The sequence below is a fragment of the Gossypium hirsutum genome, chromosome D03, assembly GCF_007990345.1.
Source record: "Gossypium hirsutum isolate 1008001.06 chromosome D03, Gossypium_hirsutum_v2.1, whole genome shotgun sequence".
In the NCBI taxonomy this organism is placed as follows: domain Eukaryota; kingdom Viridiplantae; phylum Streptophyta; class Magnoliopsida; order Malvales; family Malvaceae; genus Gossypium; species Gossypium hirsutum.
In genome coordinates this window covers 16776216-16789183 of record NC_053439.1, presented here as the reverse complement: position 1 = coordinate 16789183, position 12968 = coordinate 16776216, and the positions used below count along the sequence as shown (strand labels likewise).

The 12968-nt window shown below is 31.4% G+C and overlaps 1 protein-coding gene and 1 long non-coding RNA gene across 3 annotated transcripts; one reads left to right on the top strand and one right to left on the bottom strand.

The window, feature by feature from the left end:
• The first annotated feature begins 517 nt into the window (after positions 1-517).
• LOC107949485 (auxilin-related protein 1) lies at positions 518-6600 on the top strand. 2 transcript variants are annotated; one of them, XM_041089833.1, is made up of 9 exons: positions 518-1613; positions 2399-2625; positions 2718-2914; positions 3003-3132; positions 3242-3339; positions 5154-5219; positions 5377-5466; positions 5607-5783; positions 6121-6600. In XM_041089833.1, exons 1-9 carry the CDS (start codon positions 961-963, stop codon positions 6157-6159), a joined length of 1677 nt encoding a protein of 558 aa, XP_040945767.1. In that variant the 5' UTR covers positions 518-960; the 3' UTR covers positions 6160-6600. The 2 variants fall into 2 exon arrangements, with proteins under 2 accessions (XP_040945767.1, XP_040945766.1); XM_041089832.1 differs by having other exon boundaries at positions 578-1613; positions 5124-5219.
• Positions 6601-11455: 4855 nt separating this feature from the next.
• Positions 11456-12250, bottom strand: LOC107949486 (uncharacterized). The gene is made up of 2 exons (XR_001697759.2): positions 12082-12250; positions 11456-11791 (listed from the first exon to the last, which is right to left on the bottom strand). It is a non-coding gene; the product is annotated as an uncharacterized lncRNA (long non-coding RNA).
• Between the last annotated feature and the right edge of the window lie 718 nt (positions 12251-12968).

Here is a 12968-nt window from a genome sequence, read left to right as displayed (position 1 = left end):
CGCGATTTGTGTCCACGTCAGCAGGTCGCGCTAACGTGGACGCGATGTCCTGAAACGTACCCTGACATCGCGCTTATGTGGCCGCGATTTCGCGAAAAATGACCCATTCCGATAAATAATTAAAAACTCGGTCCATTTCGGTAAATATTGAAAAAAAGGACTTTTTTTGGTAAAATAGCCTATTTTTCATTCCATTTATTTTAAATTTTAAATTTCAAATTGAAGTTATTTAATTTCGAAAGTCTTAAAAGCAAAATTTGAAATGCTTCATTGATAACAACCAGGAAGGATGAAAAATTTATTTCTTCAATGATTAAATGTTTGCTGTTTATTTATTTATTTTGTTAGTCTGTTGTAAGATTATATCAGTAAATTAACAATTTTTTTTTGATGTTTTTCTATTATTTTTATCAACCAAAATTTATCTATTTTTTCCCTTATATTATTGCTGGAGTATTTTAAAAATTCATCTGCCAATTGATAAATTGACAATTTATTTACTTTTTTGGATGAATTGACAATTTTTTATTTATCATTTTATATTTTCTAGCACTTAAAATGAAAAATAAAAAAGACCGGCAGATATGATGGCCCATCACTCAGCTAAGAAAGAGAGGGGAAGAATCGGAGAGAAAAGACCTTTTCTTTGTCTTCCTCTGAAAATTTTCATCTCCCTCTGTTGAATTTCGCCATTTTTGTGTCTTTCATCGTTTCTTGTTTTGCATCCTAACCCTCTCTTCGTTTCTCTCATTCTCAGATAAATTTTTCTGCCCTCAAAATGATAAAATTTCATTGAAAACCCGATTTTATATTGTTTTTTTCTTCCTTTTTTTTGCCCAAAGCAAGTCTTCAATCTCGGATTCCTAGATCTGTTGGAATTCATTTCTGGGAAATACCCATATATTTGATTTACACAGAAGATATCTATCCATTTGGTTTTTTGATAAAGAGTGTGAAATTATGGACGAATTTGGCGTTTTAACAGAGCGTTACGGCTTAAAACCGCAAGGAAAATCGGTTCCGATGTCGCAGGGCAAACGATCCACCGCCACCGCCGCTGCTACCGCAACCACCGACTGGGGTTTCGGGTTCGATTCAGGCTCGAACCGAAACCCCATGTCGTTCTCTTCAAAATCCTCGCGGAACTCGGGTCCCAGTAACGGTTCTTTGCTCGACGATCACGACTTTTTCCCCAAGCAAAACTCCCGTAATTTTTTTGGTTTGGGCGACGATTTTGGTGGTTTTCAAAACGCCACGACGAAGCAATCTAATACAAGTAATAATAACAGTAGTAGTAACGGATCATCTTTCGATTTGGCTTCAATGTTATTGAATTCAGGCTCAATATCTTCATATGCGAATTCGTACGTTGTTGATGATTTATTTGGAGGAATGCCCGTCTCACAAAATGCAAATAACGATGATGATTTTGGATCCTTCGTCTCTTCCACCAGGCAAAAGGGTTCTGCCGGTGACTTGCTGGGTGATTTTAGTGGCGTGGCGGCGAAATTGAAGAGTTCTAGCAGGAATGGATCGTGGGATTCGGCGAATAATGAGGCTGGTGTTGATGATTTGATACCCGGGTTCGGTGCAAGCAGCCCTTCAGTTAATAGGTACTTATACTTGCTGAAAATGAATATGATTTGTTCACTAAAAATTGTATATATTTTCTGCGTGATTAGTGTTGATTTGAGTGTTAAAGTTTTAGCTGAATAATTTGCCGTTTGATTCTTCTGTATTATTAGTGTATTGCTGATAATGGAGATGGGTAATAATGGTTTTTAGTTAAGAAATCAAGCATTGGTAGAATAATGGACAATAGTTGTTTTCATAATTGTGACTTGTAAGAGTTGTTACTTTTTTCTGATACAAAATTTGTATTTTGGGGATTAGTTTGGATAAGTAGCTCTGAAGTCTTCAAGAATACAATATGAAAGATAATTTTATGGATCGGAATAATAATTTTTTCATGAATCATGGACAATGTTATGGCTGTGTGTAGATGTTCGGTCAAGATCAATATTGGCAACAAAAAGCTCATGATTTCGGAACTATTTATTTTCTCTCTTATTTGCTTCTTAAACATAAAATTGTGACTGCTTGCAATCTATTACTTGCTATACATTCATAGGCAATATTGCAATGGATATTGTTGAGCTAGTGGTCCTGGTTAGGAAGGAAAAGATATTGAATCAGTAATCTTTGGACCCTGTTGTTTTGTATTTGACTTCAGCGATAACTATGATTTTGTATCACACATTTGGTGCACATATTTTCTGGTGGATGTTATGAAGTAGCTGCATCAGAGGAACCTTTTGTTGTATGTAGAATTATGATGTTTGTATGTAGAAATTAGAATTTCTTATTTGCTTATTTTATTTTATTTTTCTTTATGTAGGACTAATGTTAAGACAACCAAGTCAACCAGATCATCAGAGGAACCTTTTGTTGTATTAGACTCTGATTTCGGCACAGAATATAATTTCTCAGAAACGCCCACGGATCCACTGGGAGAATTCAGCATTCTTAATCGATCTGGAGGAACAAAGCTTCGTGGTTCTTCAAATGCTTCACAATCATTTAGGTCTCCTCCAAAACCAGCACAAGTTTCTAAAGAAGAGAAAGGTTGTTCTTCATCCTTCAGAAAAAAATAAAGCTCAATTTGATAATTCTTTTTTGATTCCATCATTAGCTTATTGAGAGCATTCTTGATGTAGCCAAGAGTTCTGGTGCATCTCTGATAGATGAACTTCAGGACTTTGCCATGGGGAGAGCGCACAATAAGTCTAGTAGATCTAAAGAAGCTGAAGATGCTACGAAAAAGACTCAATCAAATGGAGAAGATGACCTGGAATCCTTTTTTGGTGTGAGTTCCAGATCAAATAGTGCACCAAAGACAAGGGCAACTACTTTGGTGAGCACTATAGATGTAAAAGTACACCACTTATTGAAAACTGCGGAACTTTTCATTGATATCGCTTCTTTCTTTATGTTCTTATTAGGACCCTATATTTGATAAAAATATGCACAACAGACAGCAAAAGACATCTGCAGGTGCACCATCCACTGCAAAGAAGGCTTCTCCTGTCACTATGATGAATGGAATGGATGACCTCTCTTTTATTTTTGGAGGTATTTTATGTTGCTGAAATATAGAAATGGACTATGTCTAGCTATGGAAGTTATATTTGTACATTAGCTCTTTGATGTTAATCTTTTTTATAATTTTTGTTTCCAATAGCTGCCTCAATGTCTGGAGAATTTGAGGAAGTTGCTGGGGAAAGTGAAGAAAGACGAAGGGCCAGATTGGGACGTCATCAAAGGACCCAGGACAGAGTGGTGCGTATACTCTCACCTTAAAGTTTATTTTTGCTCTTTCATTATTAGGCGTCAATTAGATTAGTAGCAGTGTTGTCAAGGATGCTAGGCTTATTCAAGGTGCAAAGTCCTCTATATAGCCCGAGGCGCAAAAAAAGCACTCGCCTGAGTAAAATAAGGCGCATGCATATACATATAAATACATATTACATTGTATTATGGTTGGTCTGTTAGTTAATAAATAAATAAAAAATACATTACTTTCAGGTCTTCGCCATTACAATAATGGTTAAAAAAAAAGAAAGATATTAATCTTTTGCTTGGAATTTATATTACCAAACTTATTGCAAAGAAATTGCAACAGGAAAATAAAATAGAGGAGAAAAAGAACTAAAAGAATAAGAAATAATAGAATTGATAGAGGATTAGAAGAAAGGTTAAAATATGCTTGTAGTCCCTGTACTATTCGAAAATTAGGAATTTAGTCCCTGTACTTGCACTTCCAAGAGTTTAGTGCCTCTAATTTTTAGATCTCAAAATTCAAGTCCAACTGTTAATACTTAGTTAAACTTTTTTTTGTGTGTTAAAATCAGGTTCATTACAATATCTTTTTTTAATTATATAGCTACCAAGTGAGTAGTTTTTCTATTTCAAAATATCACAGCAATGAATTTAACAAAAAAAAAAAAGAAACAGTGTTAACCCGTTAGACTTGAATTTGGAAATCTGAGAAGTAGAGGGACTAAATTCCTAGAAATATAAGTACAGAGACTATTGGTACATATTAACCCAAAAAACCATGTTTACCTTTTGCTTCGTAGTGTCTGTATCGGGTTTTAACTAATAAAGTTGAGGAATAGTAGGTCTATAATTAATAAAATAAAGAAAAATAATAATATTTTGAGTTTTAAAATAAAAAAGAAAGAAAAAAAGAAAAGTTAAAAGTCAGCTTAGGAATTAGTAATATTTCAGGTTTTCTTTAGAAAATAAGAAAAGGAAAAAGAAACTTAAAAGTTTAAAGTTGCTTCAATGGGTATTTGGGTTTTTTCCCTTAAAATATTTTTCTATTGAGTGGGTTTTGAGTTGAAAAAAAAAAAAAAAAGGTTGCGTCTCCACCGCTTCACTCTATTATGTGGGGGTATTTGAGTTTAAAAAGAACAAAAATTAAAATTGGCTCACTGCTTCACTCAAGCTAGCTTTTTTGTTGCCTAGCTTAGAGCCCAAAGCGCAGTAAAAGCACATTAAGGCAAGCACCCAGTAAAATCGCTTCGCCTAAGAATGTTAAAAGCTTAATGTTGATTTTTCGCTCTGCCTTAACGCCTAAGCAAGCCCCTTAACAACATTGATTAGTAGAAGTATAAGAAGAAATTTACTGGTAAGGAAAGTACAGTCTGATGTCAGCAAAGGTATAAGTTTCTGATTTTTTCACTCATGCTCCCTCACATGTATAAACACACAAGTAAATACTTCATAGCCTGAGGCCTCCAATAGGGTGTTAACCCAAGCACAAGGCTAATTTTCCAGGACAAAATTTCAAAGAAATGCCAATCATCTAGCTCTTCCATGTATATTTGAGTAGTTTTCACATTGCTGCTAACCTGAATCGCGGACCCTTTAGTTCCTTTCGTAAGACTTACCTATGTCACCTTGATCTTGGATATGCATAATGTGCTGGCAGAAATGCCAGGCAAATACTTACCATGGCTCCTTTATTGCTATACCATTCTCTCTCTCTCTCTGTATATATATATTTGTATGTGTGTTTGTGTATTTTAAAGTTTGTATATTTTCCTTGTAAAACATAGTTCAGCAGTTCTAGGTTGTTTTTGTGCCAGGCAAGAGCAGTTGCTGATATGAATCAGCGTGATCGTCAATCACAGAATGAGCAAGAAGAGAGATATGTAAGTAGTTCAGTCGATGCCTTAATTGTAGATTAGACATGGGGTTTCTTATTCTTCTTGGCTGCATGCGCTTTACATGCTTTTGCACCATTTCTTTATTTATATTTTATGAATTCTTGAATTTTAAGGAGTTTGTTTTTTGCCTTGATTTTGATAGAGGATTGCTGAAGCTATGGATTTTGAGATAAAACGCTGGGCTGCAGGGAAGGAAGGCAATATGCATGCACTGCTTTCATCAATGGAACGGGTGTGTTACTCATCATTTCCTATTCTCTGCTTTTTTCTTCTAATAAGAAATTATCTGTGTAATTTTTTGAAATAATTATTGAATATCTAGAACATTTGGCTTCTTGGTTCGCATAACTAACCTTTTACCTTAACAAATAGGTACTTTGGCCTGAATGTGGTTGGGAGCCAGTTTCATTGACTGATTTGATTACCTCTGGCTCAGTCAAAAAAGTTTATAGAAAGGCCACATTATGTGTCCACCCTGATAAGGTTCAGCAGAAAGGTGCCACTCTTGAACAGAAATATATTGCTGAAAAGGTTTTCGATATTCTCAAGGTACTGTATGAGTTTCACTGTCATTTACAAGGAATCATTTTTAACATTAGTTGTATCCTCAATGAACACATTGCGTCCTTTACGAAAAATGAAGTTCAAAACTCTGATTTTTGGTGTGGTGGGTCTAGTCAGTCTACCAAGTAATTAGCCATTGTGATGGTTCTTTGAGTAAAACTTATTTGAAATGGATTGATTTTTCAATTGAGTAGACTTGTTTTGTAATCATTTTAATACAAACTATAGTTTTGGTTATACATGGGTGGTTCTAAACTAAAATATAGTTGACAACGGTTCTTGTGGCTTTTGGATTTTAATTTATATATATGCATTGAAACAGGAAGCTTGGAACAAGTTCAACAAGGAAGAACTTTCTTAAAACCTGTAAAGTATAAATAGCTCATTTGAAGAATCGAGCTATTTTTAATTGGGAATGGTTCCTTCTTGAAACAGAAGGTGCAAGAACAGCCGTAGCAGTGTTATGGGTTCGCAATGATGACACGGTCCAAACTCACGGGAACTTTTATCAAGGAATGAGGCGATTTGGTAAGGAGTAAATTTTTTTTGTTTTCGTGTATGACTGTAAATTAATATACGTTAATCAGGAAGCAAGTAGATTTCGCAAAGTTTACGGAACCTGCACCATGCCATATGTTTCATTTATTTTTGCTTTTATAGACTTCTCTTCTCTCTCTCTCTCTCTCTCTCTATATATATATATAAAATATAAGAAAATCGTCTTTGTTGTAATTTCAGATCAATTGTATTAATTATCATTTTCTTTGTTGAATAAATTTAATGCCGAGCGTTTGAATTTGAAGGGAAGGCGAACACCCTGACCAGCAGATAAGATCTCCAAGCTTATAAATGACTACTATAACTACTCCATTGTTTCAATTTGGTCATAGGTAGCTATTTTCTTGGATCTGTTTAGTATTTAAATTTTAATTCTGCATTGATAGCTAATAACATAACTAGATAACACGGTGGTAAACATTAATAAACAATCAATCCTTTTTTTATTTATTTAAAGTAGATAGATTTATAAAATAAATTTTAAATGAATGAATTTGGATAAATAGTTTCACATGGATTTGGAAAGCTATTTGTGATTTTGTATATTTTAATTTTTTTAATGAAATCACTTTTCTTATATTATTATTTTAGAACTAAAATCTAAAATCTAAAATATCTTTTTAAAATATAACATTTTATTAAAAATTATAAAAACTATTTTACGAACTTGATCAAAGAATGCCCAGATGCAAATGAATTAATTTCGATACGGCTTTTTTGATAATTATATATTAACTATATAATAATAAGATAAAAACGAAAGGTTTTTCAGAATTTTTTTTATTTGTAATTTTTTCAGAAAAAGGTATTTTTAGATAAGTTAAAAATCTTTATTTTTTTAGTTCTATTTTTGGGATAATCTCTCATTTTCAATAAAAATATGGACTTTGTTTCATTTTTGTTTGGATTTTGTTTTGTTTATCCCTCCATTTTGTATACCGTAAATAGATCATTCATTTGTTAGTTTAATTCATCTTGTTTTATAAGTATTTTTCTTTGTTTTGCTTCAATAATTGTGAGATTTACTTAACAAATCTCCGGTTTCAAACAACTTACCATCTATTTTTTGTCTTCTTATTGACTTTGGTTGAAGAAGATTCTTGATTTTAATAGAGGTATAAGCTTATATCTTTTGTCTAATTAGCTTTTAGCGCTTATATATTTTGCCAAATCGATCATTATTCTTTTTTAATTAAATTTGGCCCTTAGTCTTTTTTAAAAGGTCTAATTTGACCATCAACCTTCGAGTTGGTTTTTTTTTAACAAAAATGCTGATTAAAACCTTAAAAATTTTTGGTATAATGATAAATTTACATCTTAATATTGACATCTTTTGTCAATTTGACTTTTTTTTTTTTGAGTTAAATTTGGTCATTAATCTTTCAAAAATAATTAAGCCACTATTTTTAATGGAAATGCTAACTAAACATTAATTATTTAACAATGTTAGCATGACAACCCGAATGCCAGTTGTGTGTACTTCATGTTAATATAATTTGTCTTATATGTCATGCCAACATATAATTTAAAAATTATAAAAATATTCAAAACATAAAATAAATCTAAAATTATAAAAAAAGGTATTTGGTACATTATAGTGTACTTTTTTTTGTTCCATAAGCAGCCTTAAAACATTGCCATGTGTCCCTTAAATATATATATATATAAGCAAAAATACCAATTGAAATAATAAGTTCAATTGAAATTTTTTGCTTCATCAATCATTACAAACGGTATTCACAAAAATAGAGCGGCTGGACCAGAGTAGAAAAGAAAAAGAAATCGATTCATCATCTTTAGAATTAGGTCAAGAAAAACTTTTGGATCTAATACAAGAATACAAGAAAGGCTGCCTCACAAATATTGATTAGTAGAAATTTTTTTATTCCTTGCTCTTTTTTCTTTTATCTATATCTAGTACTATCGACTACTCTTACTTGTTACTAGACGACTAAGCAATTCCTTAAAAAAAAAAAGAGGGCTTCCAACAAAAAACAAAACCTCTTGTGCGACTATGAAAAAAAAGTCAATTTTTATATTTCACATCTAATTGACTTGCGGAAATATGGTAATTTCCTTCATGAATTATTATAAACCAACTCGTTGGATTCACAGGTTACCCAATCTTCCGCTTCTAGGCCCAAATCAATATATATATTAGTTTTTAAAAATATTTTACTATACCCTTATAGGACACTTGTCATCACCTTGACCCTTGTGGAGTCTAAAAAACTTCACTAGAAGTGTATCAAAGATTTTCCCTTATAAAATTAAAAAAATTTCATAAAAATTCAAAAAAAAAACATGAAGTTCATGTAGACTGTCATGCAGGTTGACATGTTTAAAAATTTAAAGTTTGAGTCAAATTTTCATTTAAAAAACAACAATTCGGTTCTTTTTGAAAGGTTGATGATCAAATTCAAATCTTTTTAAAAGGTTGAACGTCAATTTTAACTAAAAAAATAGAAAAAGGGTCACATTGACAAAAGAAGTAAGCATTAAGGGCTTAATTTGTAATTATGCCAATATTTAAACTTGACAGCCACATGACAATCCACATTAACTTTATGCTATTTTTTTTTTGAATTTATGAACTTTTTATAATCTTTTTGAATATTGAATTTATTTTATATTTTAATATTTATAATTTTTAAATTGTTGACATGACATATAAGACAAATAATGTCATGTTAGAATGAAGTACACTTGGACTACCACATGGTTGCTATGCAAACATTATTAAAAAATTTATCATTATGCCTTTAATAAATTATCATGAGTTTTGAGAGAAATATTTAAGAATGATGGAATCTAATGCCCTTAGTGTAGTGATTACGTCTATAAACTTGTAATTTTTAAAACAAATTGGTTTAATAAAACTCCATCATATCATTAATATCTTTTGTATATTGTCCTCAATGGATACGCGAAGTAAAATGAAAGCAAATATTGGCTAAATGATTATCTAATGTTTAACCAATACTAAGTTGCATTACGTGGTCGGATCATAATGCGAGAAGACGACTTATATTAGTTTATAATCTAAACACATCCTTGGTCTAATTGAAATTGAGCAAGTCAATTAAAAAGACTAATATGTCATCTATCAAGTCCAAATAGGGAGATACCTTGTCTTAGGTATTGAAGTGGACTACTCCCAGAAGATAGAGACATAGATGTGACTGACTGGACTGGCAATACATCGGATAAGACCAAGTAGAATAGATCCTATATCCGTTTATGGATTTATGCACTTGTGACGTTCATAGTGTGACTTACCTTAATCCAGAGGAAGTGACGGATTATGTGTGTGTAACTCATATACTTTGATGTATTGATAGCCTATATTCAATTAGTAATAGAGCCAAAAGCCGGTATGTTGGGTATACGATTTCTACATGACATAGCTTCACTTACAAAAGTGAAATTTATAGCCTAATAAAGATAAATGATATCCTCTCATTGATATTACATGATAGATGGAAAGTATCGTGGCCACAGATCATTTTTCTTAGGATAAATGATTTAGTTACTATTTGTTAGTAATTGACTTTTCATGAAGAAATATGTAATGGTTACCATGAGATAAAATAGGATCATATTTGGAGAACAAATTTATCTCAAAGAGATTAAGGATATTCTATGAGTGTAACATGCATATAACAAGTTCATTGGATAAGCACTTACTAAAGTAGCATTTGTAAGGGTATATATAATGGGGAGAGCTCAATAATGATGCTTTAGTAGAATGACTTCATGACTAAATAATGTTGTAATTAACAGATAAAGAGTCGAAACTTAATTAAAAATTATTTTAGCCCTAATTATATATGTCTAACCGGTCCCCCAGTCATCTCGATATAACGTTGATGCTTTGCATTAATTAATGAAATGAAAAATGTGAAATGGCGAACTAGGGAAATAGATCACATGTATCACTATCTGCAGTGAATAAGAGATGCCTCACGAATTAATTTATATATTTGAATTATTATTTAATTAATTTAAAATTAAATAATTGAAGTTTGAAGTAGAAATTAAATTAATTAAATCATCATAGTTTCTTAAGAACAGGTTAATTAAATTAATTTCCTCATTAATTCTAGTACGATAAAGTCGTCATGACTTTAACAGAATTATAATTGGATAGAGAAATTAATTAATTAATTAATTGAATAAATAATATTTTGGACATAAGAAAATATTTATTGGGCTTGGAAAAATTATGAGTCGGTTTAAAGACTAGTTAGCGCTTATAAATGACCCGATAAATGACAAGGCTCGGATAGCTCGATTTAATAGAGAGGGGCGACAAACCCTGATCTTAGTGATGGTCTGCCGTAGCCAATCCTATACACTTCCCATGGGATTCGTTTTCCTATTAAAATGTTATTATTCAGATAATTCTTATTCTACTAAAATTCTTGCTATTTTCTCTATAAATAGAGACAAATGATAGGTCAAATAAACACCTCTCATGCGTTGACATTCTGTCAAAATATAGAAAATTTATTTTCTAAACAAATTCTATCTTTTGACAGAGTTCGTCTTTTGGTCTCTAGCCTAAAGTTTAATTATAAAGTTTTCATCGACTTGCGTATAGAGCCTACACTCTAGCAAATCGAGGTCGAGGATAGTGGAGAAGATTGAGTGGTCAAAAGCCAGGAACGATTTAGCCCACATCGTACAAAACTCAGGTACAATACAGAAAAATGAGTTTATTGCTATAAAAATCACAACTGCTTGGTATCAAAAGAAATTTTTTAAAATTTTACTATGCACTATTCCATTATTTTGAAATCGATTTTTTCAACAATTAGTATTAGAGCCAGGTTGTGCAATATTTACGTGTAAACCCATTTATCGGATTCTTGGAACTTTCTCTTGATTAAATTTTGATAAGAGGTGACATTCTTGAATATATACATGTTTTATGGATCGTATGTATGGTTGTTTAAATTTATTATTTTATATTGTTATGAAATAATTTTGCCAAAGGTTGTGGTTCCAATATTTAGATTGGTTACATTTGTAATACCCAAATTTGCCCGGCCGAAAAACAAACAGAAAATAAATCAAATATAAAACCAAAAAATAAATAAAAAAACAACAAATAAAGTCCATTGTCCATTTACATCCAAATAAATCCAAGTTTTTAGCCCAATTACCGAAATTAAAAAAACAATAATACCTAAACCCAAACTAACCCAAATACTAAATCCATATCCAAATACATAGCCCAAATCATTTACCTAAAAAATAGCCCGATTATAATGGCCCAAACGGCCCAAATTCAAAAACCCTAGGGGTTTCTAGATTTTCCTGGTGCAGCAGCAACAGCAGGCTTCTGCTTCTGCGTCATAGGCAAATTCGAACCAGATCCCCGCGCGTGTTGCACCTCCGCGCGTGTGCGCCATCTCCACGCCAGCATGTACCTGCAAAATACACACACAAGAGCAGCGAAAGAAATAACAGAAACGGAGAACGGATTGGATTTTTAGATTATTATTATTATTATTTATTTTGCAATTTTCGGCTATAAAAAAGCCATTGGAATACTGAAAACGATGGACACAGAAGCAGATATTGAAAGAAAAAAAATATTCAAAGGAAAAACAGAGTTTTAAAGGTGAATGAAATTTTTCCTTCGCATCTGGTTTTTGTTTAGTTCATTATTTGAGTAAAAAAGGAATAAAAGAGAGAGATTAGAGAGCAAAGAGATTACCTGATAGCCGGACCGTCGCTCACTCCGTCGTAATCAGAGTCGGGCGAGGGATCGGAGAGCCTTTGAGTGGCTGGTTTTCTTTGAGTGGCGCAGAGAGCATTCACGGTTTAGGTTTTCCTTTTTTTTTTAAAAAAAAATGAAAGGTCCGCTGTTCTTAGGGTTCTTTTAGTTTCTTAAGTACATCAATAAACGGCGCCGTTTGATGCCAATATGATGGTTTCAAAACGGCATCGTTTTGTTGATCAGATTTGAGCATCTGAATAGTAGTGTTTAATTGCGATTTTAGTCTCTCAACGTTGAATCTACTATCAATTCAGCTTAAATTTTTTTGCCCTTTTTAAATTTTGGTTGCAATCTTAATTTAGTTTTTTTTAGTACCTATTTTATATATATATATATATGTAGTTTTTTTATTTTAACATATTTATCTTCAAAAAAAATCTAATGTTATTTTAATATTTAAATTTAATGTTGTTTTTTAGCTTATTATTAGTGTGATTTTAAAATACAATATGCTATTATTTTAATTTGTTAATTAATATTATTTAAATTTATTATACATTGATGTTTTTAATCCATTAGGTATTTTGTTTTAAATATAATATATTATTATCTATTCCGTCATTAATTATTTTTGTGTATTTTATTAGAACTTAACGTAATTTGAACAAGTTTTTGATGTTTTATCTTATATTGTTTTTTAATTTTCCCTTTTAATATATATTCCTATATGATAAATATTTACATAATAATATTTTTTATGATAATATTATTCATATAAGCATATAGCTTATTAAATTATTTTTAGTACATATCAATGTTTTAATTTTATATGATTATTAATTTTAAGAGTTTTTTAATATATTTACATATGTCTTTTAAATCAA

What these genes read in the sequence shown, in the direction of transcription:
- LOC107949485 (XM_041089832.1), top strand. Translation starts at nt 961, where the DNA reads ATGGACGAATTTGGCGTTTTAACAGAGCGTTACGGCTTAAAACCGCAA. An exon ending in AGACAAGGGCAACTACTTTG is followed by an intron (nt 2,915 to 3,002) that starts GTGAGCACTATA and finishes TGTTCTTATTAG; the next exon opens with GACCCTATATTTGATAAAAA. An exon ending in CCTCTCTTTTATTTTTGGAG is followed by an intron (nt 3,133 to 3,241) that starts GTATTTTATGTT and finishes TGTTTCCAATAG; the next exon opens with CTGCCTCAATGTCTGGAGAA.